Consider the following 14956-nt stretch of genomic DNA (forward strand, 5'->3'; position numbering starts at 1 on the left):
ATTTATATTTTTTTATTTGAAATTAATTACGTGCATATAATTCAATTTTAAAAAGCCAGAGCATTTTTATCAGCGTGCAGTAGTTTTACATTTTTTCCCTGTCTGTCATATATTACTACTGTTATAGTGTATAATATTACATTATATTCTCATTTATTAAATGCTTTATGTTTTGCAGACGGCTCAGTCAGTTCAGAGCTCACTGTTTGTCTGACTGAGACTCTCTCTGCTCCAGAATCGAGGTGTTTTGCACATCAGAAGTGCTATTTTTTGCTGTGGACTCGTCACACACAGACATGTTTGCATGCAATCGTATATAGGCCGTACCATGAAATTGCATTGGCAAAGTTCATAGTGTCCATTCCTGGAGCTCCAGGGCAGAGCAATCCCCCGCCGCTCTGATGCAACCCCCAGACTCTGCCGTTTTATTCGCTACAAATAACAAGTTTAACCCGATTCTGTTAAAACGCCCGGATTTATTTTTGCTTATACCAGCAGTATTTTGACATTTCTAAAACATAAATCTCAGAGTGAGCTGAAAGAAATATTTGTCCCGCGCTCTAGAACTTTAATTCCCATCATGCTCTTGCAAACACAACTTAAATATGCCCATAATAATCCCAACACGAGCAGGAGAGAAGTTTACAGTCGCATTAATCAGAAAATGCATATTGTGGTGGAAATTGGAAAATGAGTTGTGTAACACGTTACCCCCAACACTGAACTTCTGTTTTCATTTGTATTGATATAAGACAAACATTTTGACGGCGAGCCAGTTTTTCAGTGAGTAGCAGCTTTGCTGGCCTCCACCAAATCAATGGACAGATGGGTTTCTCTAGAAATAAATCACAGAAAAGCAGCATGCGTTGCATTCATGAGTGTGTATCATACAGACGATGCTATTGCAGTGGTGCTGTCGCAGTGTGTGGGATAATCCTCCGCTGGAGTGTATGTTGCACGGGATGTGCTGCTTTCAGTGTGTCAGGATGTATTTTCTCAGCTGATTTAAAGTGACTTACTCAAAAGATGCACAAGAGTAGAATGCGTCTAGTGTCATCTGATATTGCCAAAAGTATTGGGCCGGCCCTCCAAATCTCTGAGTTCAGGTGTTCAATCCGTGTATAACTCCAGCTCTCGGCCTGCAGACGCTTCTACACACATTAGTGAAAGAATGGGTCGCTCTCAGGAGCTCAGTGAACTCAAGCGTGGGGCAGTGATAGGCTGACACCTGTGCAATAAGTCCATTCCTGACATTTCCTTACTACTAAATATTCCACGCTCAACTGTTAGTGGGATTATAACAAAGAGGAAGCCATTGGGAACAACAGCAACTCAGCCACGAAGTGTTAAATCCTGGAGCGGGGTCAGCGCATGCTGAGGGTCACAGTGCGCAGAAGTCTCCAACTTTCTGCAGAGTCAACAGCTCCAGACCTCCAGACTTCTGTGGCCTTCAGATGAGCTCAAGAACAGCGGAGAGAGCTTCATGGAATGGGTTTCCATGGCCGAGCAGCTCATCCAAGCCTTACATTACCAAGAGCAATGCAAAGCGTGGGATGCAGTGGAGTAAAGCAGCCGCCACTGGACTCTAGAGCAGTGAGACGTGTTCTCTGAGAGACCAATCGCGCTTCAGTCTGACAATCACATGGATGAGTCTGGGTTTGGCCATTGCCAGGAGAACGGGACGTGCCTGACTGCATTGTGCCAAGTGTAAAGTTTGGTGGAGGGGGGGTTATGGGGTGGGTTGTTTTTCAGGGATTGGGCTTGGCCTCTTAGTTCCAGTGAAAGGAACTCTTAATGCTTCACCAAGACATTTTGGACAATTTCACGCTCCTGACTTTGTGGGATCAGTTTGTGGGCGGCCCCTTCCTGTCCCAGGATGACTGTGCTCCAGTGCACAAAGCGTCGCTCCATAAAGACATGGATGAGGAGTTTGGTATGGAGGAACTTGACTGGCCTGCACAGAGTCCTGAGCTCAACCCGATAGAACAGCTTTGGGATGAATTAGAGCGGAGACTGAGAGCCAGGCCTTCTCGTCCAACATCAGTGCCTGACCTCACAAATGAGCTTCTAGAAGAATGGGCAAAAATCCCCATAAACACACTCCTAAACCTTGAGGAAAGCCTTCCCAGAAGAGCTGAAGCTGTTAGAGAGGGTGGGCCGACTCCATATTAAACCCTACGGATTAACAATGGGAAGCTCATGTGTGTGTAAAGGCAGGCGTCACAAAACTGTTGGCAATATATCACTGTAGCACAGCTCTGGATATTGCTGCACTGCATGTGCTTTTTACAAGTTTTTCTCTAATAACATGTCCAGGGCTCAATAGAGCACAACAGTGGTGGCAAAAAATTAAAGGGGTTCTATTGTTCTTTCCTCTCCACTTTCTATAGTGTGTAATTTTGCAGTTTGACCATGAAAAAGCTCTGCAGAGTTACAGTTCTTCTCTATATCAGTGTCAGTGTTTAAACGCCTCCGTTGTAGTCTTGAGATTTCTTCCGGGAACAAACACATCATTAGTGGTTGAATATCAAGCATCAGACTTTAATGAGTCCGTGACGGCGAGTCGATGGCGTTTTGGGTGAACTGTTGCTTTAATGATGGATGTTCTGAGGTCTATAGTGTGCGGTAATTCATTCAGCAACACAGACAGCTCTTGACTGTGTTCACACTGGTGAGGCTTTCAAGCCCTGCTATAGAAAACATCTGCAATTTGTGTGTATTACGAGTCTCTGTCTGTCTTTCTTTTTATTTTGTCAACAAACATTTTCCAAAGAAACCCAAGCTCTCAGCCATCATTATCTGAATGCTTGCAGGCATATGTGTGCATGTGCGAGAATTAGATATATTAGAGAGAGAAGTTGGCTGTGTGTGTGTGTGTGTGTGTGTGTGTGTGTGTGTGTGTGTGTGTGTGTGTGTGTGTGTGTGTGTGTGTGTGTGTGTGTGTTGGCTGTAAGGAACAGAAGTGGTCCTAACCTACAGATGGCAGAAGACTCCCTCTTAAATCCCATCGTTGATTAAATGTACCTTAGGGGGGTTGCTATACACAGATAAATTGGACACTCTCCCACTTTTAATGAAGTGCTGGAATGGACTGATTATGATAATGCAAAACAAACTGATGCAAAGGTTTCGGCAGATGCACTAATGCACAAAAAGGCTACTTTTTGCGTGCAGTGTTTAATGACAAGGCACTTTTTTTCTGAATGCATGCATGTATGCATTTATTAGAATAAGGCATTGTTTGGTGCATTGCAAACATTACAACATTACTACATGCAAAATGCACTTTTAGTCACGTGACTTACAGTGCGATTTCTCGATGCATCTTCATTTTAACTAATAGTTGCATGCATTTGGCAACTCTTTTTAAATGCAATTGTATAGTGTTCGGATGCAATCACTGAATGGATGCATCGCCAACATTTAAAGCGTGCAGTTTGATTTTAAATAATATTCTGCTCGTAGTGATCGATGCCGCCGATTGCACGCATTCACTTTTCCATCAGACGTTGCTATGCATCTGCAACATTTAAAACGGTAACGCGCGCGCGTGTGACAACTCCTTGTGAAATGCGGCGTGCATGCGAATGCATGCGTTCATTAGAGATGCATTGAAAGCAGCATGCGCGTCTCTGTAAGTGAGGAGAGTCATATGAGGAGTACAGAGAATACTTTGTGCCCCTGTTGGCGAGATGGTTGAGTCCTCGTCAAGGTTGCTGCTGCTGCTGTTGGTCTCCTCGCACATCCAGCGCTGACTGACTCCAGATCAGTCTCTCTCCATCGCGAGGAATATCGTTTCTGCCGGACACCTGAGACTATGAAAGCAGCTGATAATGATGGACGCCGAGGATTTCTAGCGCTTTCAAATAGAGGATTTATCAGATGCGCTCGCGCTTCCACAATGACGATCAAAACTGGATTTATCATTGGGAATATAGTGTTGTGCAGCGTCCTGTCGTGTGTGCAGGGTAAGTGTGTGTGTGTGTGTGTGTGTGTGTGTGTGAGGGGCTGCAGGTGTCTGCGTGAGACACAGCCTCGGTTATGACCATACCTGCGGTCTCATGCCTTCTCCAGTCGAGTCCGTTACATTCGCCTGGGCATTGATGGGAGATCGCGCTTTTTAAAGCTCATTTTTCCGCTCGTTTTGTCCCGTTGCAAAAAAAAAAAAAAATGTTCTCAAATGTGTTCTCATTATATCCTCAAATTTTACTGTATGGAAGTGAGCAAAAGTATCTATCTATCTATCTATCTATCTATCTATCTATCTATCTATCTATCTATCTATCTATCTATCTATCTATCTATCTATCTAATCATCACATCGAGATATTAATACATCATGTCGATTTTGTTTGTATTTTAAAATGACTAATATTTCTTGTGTGAAATACATTTACAGATAAAAACGTGGCATTTTCAGCCATCTCCCGAAGAAAATGCATGTATTTAACAATTTGAATGTGCACATTCACAGTAAAATGTTCTTAAAATTGTTTTAAAAATGAATTAGTTTAAAGGTGCATTCCCAAAGTGAATCATGGCATTTGTTTAGAATTTATTTTAAAACTTAAATTTTTCTTCCTGAATTTGTTATCAGATGCATTTAATGTTGCATATGGCCTCGTACATTGGTACATTTTACAGTAGCATATTTTAGTACCACAAATATGTTAATGTTATATAACTGAATGACACATGCAATATTATTACTATTAAATATGATCATATTTGTTGCAGTAACATGGATGATTTTTTAAGAGAGTGTTGGGTGATTATGCAATCTGGACAGGTGGATGGATTCATTAGACAGTTTGCGTTATGATTTCATGTTTCTTTCAATGTTTTATTATAACAGCTGTTGCTCCTTCATTTGACAAGGCGTTTTTTTTTATTCCTCGTTACTCTGACAACTCTCTCTCTCTCTCTCTCTCTCTCTCTCTCTCTCTCTCTCTCTCTCTCTCTCTCTCTCTCTCTCTCTCTCTCTCTCTCTCTCTCTCTCTCTCTAGCCTACTGTATAGTCTTATTAATCTTTTTTTAATGAAGTGAATGAAGGATTTCTTTGGGGCTTTGCTTAATGAAAAGCACAGGTTGCGAGGGTCCTGAACCGCAGGCCTGATGTGATCGATTGATTAATTGTTCATATTTTGTTTATATGCGGACTAAACCTTAACGGAGACACGCAGAAATAATAACGTGTGTCACGTGTAGCGGGTGAAAATAGTGACTTGAAAAATTCCCGAGATGCACTGGAGTACAACTGCATGTGATTGATCCGTTTAAAAACACCCTTAGTCCTTCTTTAATCAATGCATTTGACGCGATGAGTAAAAAAAACCCAGGCTTGTTGTGTTTAAAAGCCTTTTTGCTTTCAGCAAACACCTTTACACTCGCGCAGTCTTCCCTCGCTTGCGTTAGTGCTTAGTGACTCAGTCTAATGGAAATCTAATGGAATTGGTGGAATGAAGTTGTGTGCCGCAGCACGACATTAACCTCCCTCGTACTCGTTTCTTACACGTTCGTGTGCTAAACAACAGCGGATCCGTGTGCATGCTAAAGTCCTCATTATGTTAAATGTCACACGGTGTTGGGATTGAAATGCCTTTGGACAGAAAGCGTGATTACTGTAGTTCAGCTCAAAGATCTGCTCAATTCATCATAATGTCACATTGGTAAATAATGGGCCTCTTTTCATGAATGCAAATATTTAGTGGCTTTCTTCTATCAACAGTGCTCCAGCGATGAGACAAGGCCGCGGGTGTTGCAGTCTTGGCTTTGAAGTTATTTCTCATATAATGTCCTTGGCCAAACAACAGCGCTGCACTGCCTTCAAGGCTCTCTTGATGCATTTTTAATAAGAGGCGCTTGGAAAATTGGGCAGTGTGTTGAATGAGGAGGCCAATGAAATAACTTTTCATCTCATTTGAAATTATTGATCTGGGTCCCAATCGGCTGGTCGTGGTCTGGTAATTTTAAGAGTTTGAGTTTTAGCAGATGCTGCTTTCATTTGCTCAGTTGGAGGACGCCTTGATCTCGAGTGCTTGGCGTTTTATCCTAAAAGAGTGGGTAGCTTTAAATTTTGGGTTTAGGAATATTTCATTCGTCAGCGGTGGAAAGAGTGCCAAGCAATTGTACTTAAAGGATTAGTTCACTTCAAAATGAACATTTCCTGATGATTTTCTCACCTCCATCTCATCCAAGATGTTCATGTATTTCTGTCTTCATTGGAAAATAAATCACGTTTTTTTGAGTAAAACATTCCAGGATTTTTCTCCTCATAATGGACTTCAATGGGAACCAATGGCTGAAGGTCCAAATCAATGCAGAAAGAGCTTCAGAGGCTATAATAGAATCTGATCCAGACAAACCATCTCACATTTTCTAAAAATTATATAGTAATTAATTAAAATATGTTTATATAATTATATATGTTTATCCTCAAATGCATGACTTCGGTGTTGTTCATCACGTCGGAAAGGTCACGTGACGCTGGTGGAAGTGCCGAAAAACTCCAATCTCATGTTCGCCTCCAACTTTAAAGGGTTAGTTCACCCAAAAAATGAAAATTATTTCATTAATTACTCTCCCTCATGTCGTTGGACACCTGTAACACCTTTGTTCATCTTCAGAACACAAATAAGATATTTTTGTTGAAAGCTGAGAAAGGCTTCAAAAAGGCTTCCATTGGGATTCAGTACATTCCCACTGACCCACTCACAGGACCCATAAATGCACTGAAGACTGTTGCAGAGCCCATCTCACTACAGTGGCTGTACAATAATTGTACCAAGCGGCGAGAACAGTTTTTGTGCGCAAAAAAAAATCAAAATAATGACTTTATCTGCCAAGATATTGTCTTCCGTGTAGGTCTCGGACGTGAACTCAGGCGATAGCGGCTCCTCCTCTTCCGGGTCTTGTATTCGCTATGATTCCAACGGCGGAGCTGCGTCATATTCTCGCGCAAGCGTTGAGTTCACGTCAATAATTTGGTGGATTATAACGTTATTTAGATTTTTGTGCACACAATAACTATTTTCGCCGCATTGTAAAATTATTGTACAGCCACTGTAGTGAGATGGACTTTGTAATGAAGCCTTCAGTGCCTTTATGGGTCTTGTGAGTGGGTCAGTGGGAATGGACTGAATCCCAATGGAGGCCTTTCTGAAGCCTTTCTCAGCTTTCAACAAAAATATCTTCATCTGTGTTCTGAAGATGAACGAAGGTGTTACAGGTGTCCAACGACATGAGGGAGAGTAATTAATGACATAATTTCATTTTTGGGTGAACTAACCCTTTAAAATTGTCCGCCATCGTTGTTTCTCCTTTATTTGTGTAAATGCGTTTGATTTAGTCTTTGCACGTTCGTTTTAACACTGGGTCGGCACTTCCACCTGCGTCATGTGACCTTTCCGACGTGATGACATCATACGCCGTGAAGAAGAACAACACCGAAGTCACACATGTAAGGTTAAAATGTTTATTTGTGTTGTAAATGTGTGATGGTTTGTCTGGATCAGACTCTATTCCGCTGGGATCGTCAGAGTCTCTGAAGCTCTTGAATTGATTTGGACCTTTAGCCGTTGGTTCCCATTGAAGTCCATTATGAGGAGACAAATCCTGGAATGTTTTCCTCAAAAAACGTAATTTCTTTTCCACTGAAGAAAGAAACACATGAACATGTGATGAGATGGGGTTGAGGAAACTATCAGGAAATGTTCATTTTAAAGTGAATTAATTTTTTTTATAGTATAAGTAGAAGTACTGAAAATAATATGACTGAAGTAAGAGTAACTTAATAGTTTGCTGAAAAAATACTCAAGTTACTACATTACAAAGTGCTTTAGTATCATTTTACTATTTTTACCATTTACTATTTTTACCCAAAATGAGGGGATGTGAGCAATATGGAGTAGGGCTGTGCGATATTGAAGAAAAATGAGGTATGCGATATCTTGTTAAATAATGCAATATTCGATATGCAATACGATATTGCAATTAGTGTGTAAAATCTATTTAAATTACATTTTAAAAACTGTAAAAACTGAGAATGATACCATTTATGTGTTTCATAGTCTTTCTAGGAAAAGAAAGCATCGCTACAACTTCTGAAAGTGACCAGCAGGGTTTTGGCAAAAATTAATGTCACAAATTTGATAATATCATTTTAACATCAATGTATACAAACAAAAAATGTAATTGCATATGTAATGCAGATACGAAACTGAACTGAAGGGATCACGTGCTTTCAGAGAGGCAATTTGTGCATGTTTCGGTGTGTGTGTGTGTGTCAGACAGTGCGAGACCGCAAGTAGTTGTTTTTCGCAAGTTATTGCATTTAATAACTCGTTATAACATCAAGCAAGTCATATAAGTAAAAGTCGTGTGCCCATTGCAGCTCTGACCTAATACGTACACTTTTCACAATGTCGAAGTAGCCTATTAAAATCCATCAGATATTGCGTGCCGTTGCGATATGCATATTGCGATATATACATTTGCGAAATTTCGATATATTACGCAGATCTAATAAGGAGCGATAAACACTCATGCAATTCATGTGAAGGCTGCACACATCATCGAGACGGTCTCATTTAAGAAAAGTAACGGTTAGATATTAAAGAAGGTCCACAAGTGAGATTCATATAGTAGTATAAAACTTATGACGTTCCAGGAAATCCCTTATAGATATCAGATATCAGCTGAAGAACATGCAGAGGCGTTTCTGATGAAACATAAAGACAATAAACACACGACTACGATAATATATCTGTGATTGTTCGATTATTTATTTTGAAAAGTAAGTCCTCATAAGATCATTTAAATAGAAAAGTGCAGTAAAAAAAATAAAGTAGGGTATGGGTAAAGGTACATTTTTTTTTTTTTTTGCTTTACCCGTACCCCACTTTATTTTTTTCAGCACTATTCTATTTAAATTATATTAATATGTGAAATAAAATGCTCTTTTTTGAGTTCTATTAAAATGTGCTGGGAGCCCACTGTTGCTGTAGCAATCAACTACATTTACATTTCGTTCATTTAGTGACGCTGCATTGTTAAAGAGGGCAAGCTTTGCCATTAAACTGAACTGTCTGCATGCATTTTAGACACTTACATTGCTCTTGCTCTGCAATACCTGCACATTTACTTCAGCTGCAGTGCTCCGGTGATATCAATGGTTTCAGAAGCTGCCAAAATCATAACTCACACTTACATTCACTATAATATTGAAATGTTTGCAAAACTGATTTAAAACGGGAGCACCAGTGATTGAATGTCAGAGCTGGCTTTAAATGAGTCAGACCTGTCTGTGATTGGCTGAAGCGAGTCAGACCTGTCTGTGATTGGCTGAAACGAGTCAGACCTCTCTGTGATTGGCTGAAGCGAGTCAGACCTGTCTGTGAATTACTGACTCATGTCAGGCAGTTTAGAATCAATTCTTTCTTCCAGGAGACTTTATTTGTCATGCAAAACTTTGGAGACCTTTTACATTCACAAACAACCCTATTGCACTTTAAAAATTACAAAAAATGCTACAGGAAAAACCTGTTAACAGTTCGCTCTCCTTCTATATACAGTGATGAACTAAGGGGACATTTCAAGAAAAACAAATACAAAAGAACAAATCATCATATAATTTACAGTGAAAAACATGAATTGGCGTTCAGAATCCATGCAGGACGCTTCTGTTTTTGTTTGATCAGTTATTATTGGGGCATTCTCTTGCGTGTTATGTTATTAAATGAATGTTTATTGCATTATTTAGTGATGTGTTTGTCAGTGACACCTTTTATACTTTATATTAGTATTGACCTCAGCTCTGTAAAACCTCAAATATTGCTACTAATTTATTCAATTTGACACACTAAGGCTTAGAAATTCTACATAGACAAAACTGCATTGGTATCGGATCGGTTTAGTATCGGTATCGACCGATACTCAACATTTTTAATATCGGATCGGATCGGTTCTGGAAAAATGGTATCGGTGGATCCCTAATATATAGGATGTGTTGCTTTTTTGTCTCTTTTGGAGTTTGACCATAATGGTCACTATCAGTGAAAAGTAACGCATTACAATATTGTATTACTTCCTTTAAAAGTAACTAATTGAATTACTTAGTTACTTAAAAAAAAGTAATTTACGTTTCCTCACTTACGTTACTTTTTCCTCACCTTTGTTTTTTTTAACATAAGTTTTATTTTTGTGCAAATGTAAAAACCTCTACACACCAAAATTGAAATAATAACCTTTAGGCTGAGGTAAAAATGCTAATTCATGTGTTTACAGTAGAGGTTGCTGCTCAAACAAACCTTTCAGCTGTGCTGCCGTTCTGGATAATGGAAGAATATAGGACGCAGGAGAAAAAAAAAGTCTCTTAATTCACCAAAAAAACTAAAAACTAAAAATCTAAAGTAATTGGGAAAAAGGTGTTTTCTCTGGGCCAAGGTACGGGGACTGAAATGGCCAGCCTGCAGTCCAGATCTTTCACCATTAGAAAACATTTGGCGCATCATAAAGAGGAAGATGCGATAAAGAAGACCTAAGACAGTTGAGCAACTAGAAGCCTGTATTAGACAAGAATGGGACAACATTACTATTCCTAAACTTGAGCCTCTTGTCTCCTCAGTCCCCAGACGTTTGCAGACTGATATAAAAAGAAGAGGGGATGACACACAGCGGTAAACATGGGCTCGTCCCAACTTTTTAGAGATGTGTTGATGACATGAAATTTAAAATCAACTTATTTTTACCTAAAAATGATACATTTTGTCAGTTTAAACATTTCATATGTCATCTATGTTGTATTCTGAACAAAATATCATTGCATTCTGTTATTATTCACAATTTGTATAGTGTCGCAACTTTTTTGGAATCGGGTTTGTAGATTAAATGCATACAAATATTTGTTTTATTTTTTATTTTATTATTGGAGGTTTGCGTAGTATTCTGATTTTGCGTTTGAGTGATTTTTTTTTATTTTGAGAAGTACTTGATCTTTATTGCGCAAGTGAGATGAAGAAATGCTCACAATGGCCCTCATTTATCAATCTTGCGTAGAAACGGCGTATATGTTGGCGTAAGATTATGCTTACACTCCTCTCACCGCCTGATTTATGAAGCTGTGCGCACCTCTGCAATCCAGGTGTACGCAATACCTGCCCTTGATAAATGTGGCGGCTGAAAACGATCGTCATTAGAATAACACGCCCCTATATATTCAAGTCTCCGCCTCCCCCACGCCCTCATTTTACGGCATGGACACACGGAAGACGGCAAAGAAGCGAAACTTCTCCGACGTGGAGATCGGGCGCGCTCAATCATCTCACTAGTCCACTAGTCAGGGCACTGATTAGGACATAAGTCAATGGGCTGACTCCCTGATCAGTGCCCTGACTAGTGGACTAGTGAGATGATTGAGACGCGCCCATCGAGATCACCAGGGAAGTGGAAAAAAACCGAAATTGTTTTATTTGGGAGTTTAAAGAGTGGGAATAAAGGCACCCACAAAATATGGACCCAAATTACGAGTACTCTTAATAATGTGGAGGTTGAGAAGCGCACTCCAGCAGTTTAAAGCTGTTTGGATGATAAATTACCATCACTATGCATTATTTTACAGCACGTTTTGAAACAATTAGCATTTAATTTCGTATCACGGCACATGTATTGGGGTGTACAATAGTGATGATGATGTGATGTGGAGTAAGATTCATTCACATTAATAATTACATGACAATTTGTAAGATTCTTCTTATTATTATTATGATTATTATTCGTATTGACGCTTGTTATTCAGAAGAAGAGTGTCATTTTTATTATTTTGTCAGTCTGAATTATTTTAGTCCCAGTCCGTGCGCAGCTGCCGGGCCAGACGGGCCTGAACCGTCAGATAAAGCGCACAGGCTCGCGACTGGAGGAATACATATGCCTACAAATAAAACGCTTTGGTAAAGTCACACAAATTAAACATTGACGTTCATGTTGCACAAAAATAAACACTGAATGTAGTTGTTGTGGTTTTTAACAGTGGGTCATAATATAGCATATCTTGTAAGTGCGTTTTGTGGTGTTAGGAATTGTTTTTCTGCGCATTTTCGCACTAACTCAAACGTGCGTACACCACCTCCTGAGCTGGCGTAGGATTGGAGTGTGTGTGTGTGTGTGTGTGTGTGCGTACACCGCCTCCTGAGCTGCCATAGGATTTGAGCGTGCCGTACGCCAACGTCCATATTGATAAATCTCAAAGTCACCGTGGGTTTGGGTGTACGCTGGAATTTTGGTGTACGCACTTTTGATAAATGAGGGCCATTCAGTCTAGAACTAATAACCTGTTCACACACACCTTTGCACCTACTCTCGATTTTTCTCAACATGGGGAGAAGCTGTCAGTCAAATAAATGTGAAAATAATTTAAAAGTAATGTGTTACTTAACTAGTTACTTGAAAAAGTAATCTGATTACATAACTCAAGTTACTTGTAATACGTTACCCCAACACTGGTCACTATTGTTTGTTTATTTAAAAGAGGACAATGTACATTAATCAACATTAAAATAATGTAAATGTACCCGAGTTAGCTTAAAAGTGCTATTTTTTTAATCGGCACTCCTCTAGTCAGGTGTACAGAAAGGCAACCTTAAAAATAAGCACAATTATAAAATCACAAAATATAATTACATATAACACATTATGGTTAGCAAATACAGTTAATGTAAATTAGTTATATAATATAAAGACAGAGTTAGTGTCACAGATTTGGATCTCTACAAGCCATTTTTTTGCATTCTTAGTATGAACAATAACAACAAGAGCAAGATTTTTCTGAAATATTGTTTTAAATAGTTCAACATCAAGTTTAAATAGTCTCAAAATCAGCCCTTTCTGTTGAGCGGGACATAAATCTTCGATGCCGTCAATATCTTTTGGCTCGCATCTGAAGGACACTCGCTCATTGAATAGCACGCGTCCTGAAGATGCCGTGCTTCTGCTTTACCCAGTGATTGACTGCTGATGTTCAGTGAATGCAGCGCTCATCAGTGCTTTAATTACATGTTCACACGCCGTTTATTGTGAGCAGAAGCTCAAGATGCTGCAGTATTTTAAGAGTCCATTATGAAGCTACTGTAAACGAATGCATGTGACGAGCTCTCCCACCCGCCTAAAGCTTTTCTCCGAGAAGAAGAAGAAGAAGTGGAGGGCTATAAACGAATGTGAATAGCAGTTCAGATCCTTTGGTTTTTAAGAGCTTGAGTTATTTGAGTTATTGAATAATTCGACAGATTTATTTGTTTCATGCTGCCATTTAAACGTTTTGTGGTCGGTAACATTTTTGAAAAAAAAAAAAAAAGTAAAGAAATGTATACTGTTACAAAATATTACGTTTCAAATGAATGTTTTTCTTTTGAACTTTCTATACATCAAATAATCTTGGAAAATAAACCCACACAAACAGTAATTTCATTATGAAAAATCCTACACTGGTTTAATTAAAAATACAAATAAATGTGTAATATTCCTCCAGTGTAACTCATCAGTCCTCTATGTGAATATATAGTAAAGTGTGATTTATTCCTGTGATCAAAGCTGAATTTATCATCATTACTCCAGTCTTCAGAGAACTAATCATTCTCATATGACGATCTGATGATCAACACACATTTAGGATTATTATCAGCCTGGAAAACAGTTTTCAGGATTATTTGATGTTTATAAAGTTCAAAATAGTATTTTTTTAAGAAAGATATTAATACTTGTATTAATCAAGGATGCATTACATGTATCAAAAGTTACAGTAAAGACATTTATGAAGTTACAAAAGACTCTATTTAAAGTAAATGCTGTTCTTTTGATCTTTCTATTCATCAAAGAAACTGTTTTCAACACTGATAATAATCCTAAATATGTGTTGATCATCAGATCCTCATCTGAGAGTGATTAGTGAAGGATCATGTGACACTGAAGACTGGAGTAATGATGATAAATTCAGCTTTGATCACAGGAATAAATCACACTTTACTATATATTAAAATAAAATAATGTTTTTTTAAATTGTAATATATATTAGTATTGTATTTTTATTTAAATAAGTATGCACCGTGGTAAGCATAAGAGACTTCTTTTTACCTTATCATTTGTTTGCATCTGTTTGGACACAATATGGCATATTTTGCAGTCTGATTTTTATCATTTAATGTCATCTTCAACAAAAAATATTCAGCAGTTCAGCCACTCATAGGGTTCAGGTCAGGGAACTGGGTCGGCCTTCATTTTGTGCTCAGCGACACGTGTGTGTTGATTTTGATGTTTGTTTTGGATCGTTGTCCTGATGGAAGATCCAGCCACGGCCCATTATCATATTTCTAGCAGAATCCATCAGGTCTAGATTTTGTATCTGCTGGTATTTGCTAGAATCCATGATTCCAGGTGTCTGAACAAGATGTCCAGGACCTCCAGCAAAAATAAAATAAACCCACAACATTAATGATCTAATGGTATTTTTAACCGTGGACATGGGGTATTTTTTATCCCTGTTTGCACCAAACCCATCTGGTAGCTTTTCTGCCAAAAAGCTCTTGTTTAAGTGTCATCTGACCACAGATCCAGGTCCTGTCTGAAGCTCCAGTCATATCTGACCACTGAATATACTGGAGTTTGTTTCTGGATGAACAAGAAGGATTTTTCTCAAAATCCTCCCAAACAACATGTGGCGATGTAGTGGCCGTTTTATTTTATTTGTATTTTTTAGGCTTTCAGACCCCCAAGACTCAACTATTCTCTGCGATTCTCCATCTGTGATCTTGGAGAGTCTTTGTGCACCGTGCATTAAGACAATATAGACACGCGTCCTTTTTCAGGCAGATTCATAACATCTTTAGTTCATTGAAACTTCTTAATTATTGCCCTGATTGTGGAATTTTCAATGCTTAAGCTGTTTCGCTTTCTATTTCTTTCTATCTCG

General features: G+C 38.9%; 1 protein-coding gene across 2 annotated transcripts in view; it reads left to right on the forward strand.

Annotated features, from left to right (window-relative positions):
• The first annotated feature begins 3560 nt into the window (after positions 1–3560).
• Positions 3561–14956, forward strand: part of csmd3a (CUB and Sushi multiple domains 3a) — a 579356-nt gene continuing 567960 nt past the window's right edge. For both annotated transcript variants that reach the window (XM_067447773.1, XM_067447774.1), the window contains exon 1: positions 3561–3968. In XM_067447773.1, the coding sequence (XP_067303874.1) occupies positions 3818–3968 (151 nt within the window). In that variant the 5' untranslated portion in view covers positions 3561–3817. The remainder of the gene's footprint in view (positions 3969–14956) is intronic.

This window comes from Pseudorasbora parva, chromosome 7, assembly GCF_024679245.1.
Source record: "Pseudorasbora parva isolate DD20220531a chromosome 7, ASM2467924v1, whole genome shotgun sequence".
NCBI classification, from domain to species: Eukaryota; Metazoa; Chordata; class Actinopteri; order Cypriniformes; family Gobionidae; genus Pseudorasbora; species Pseudorasbora parva.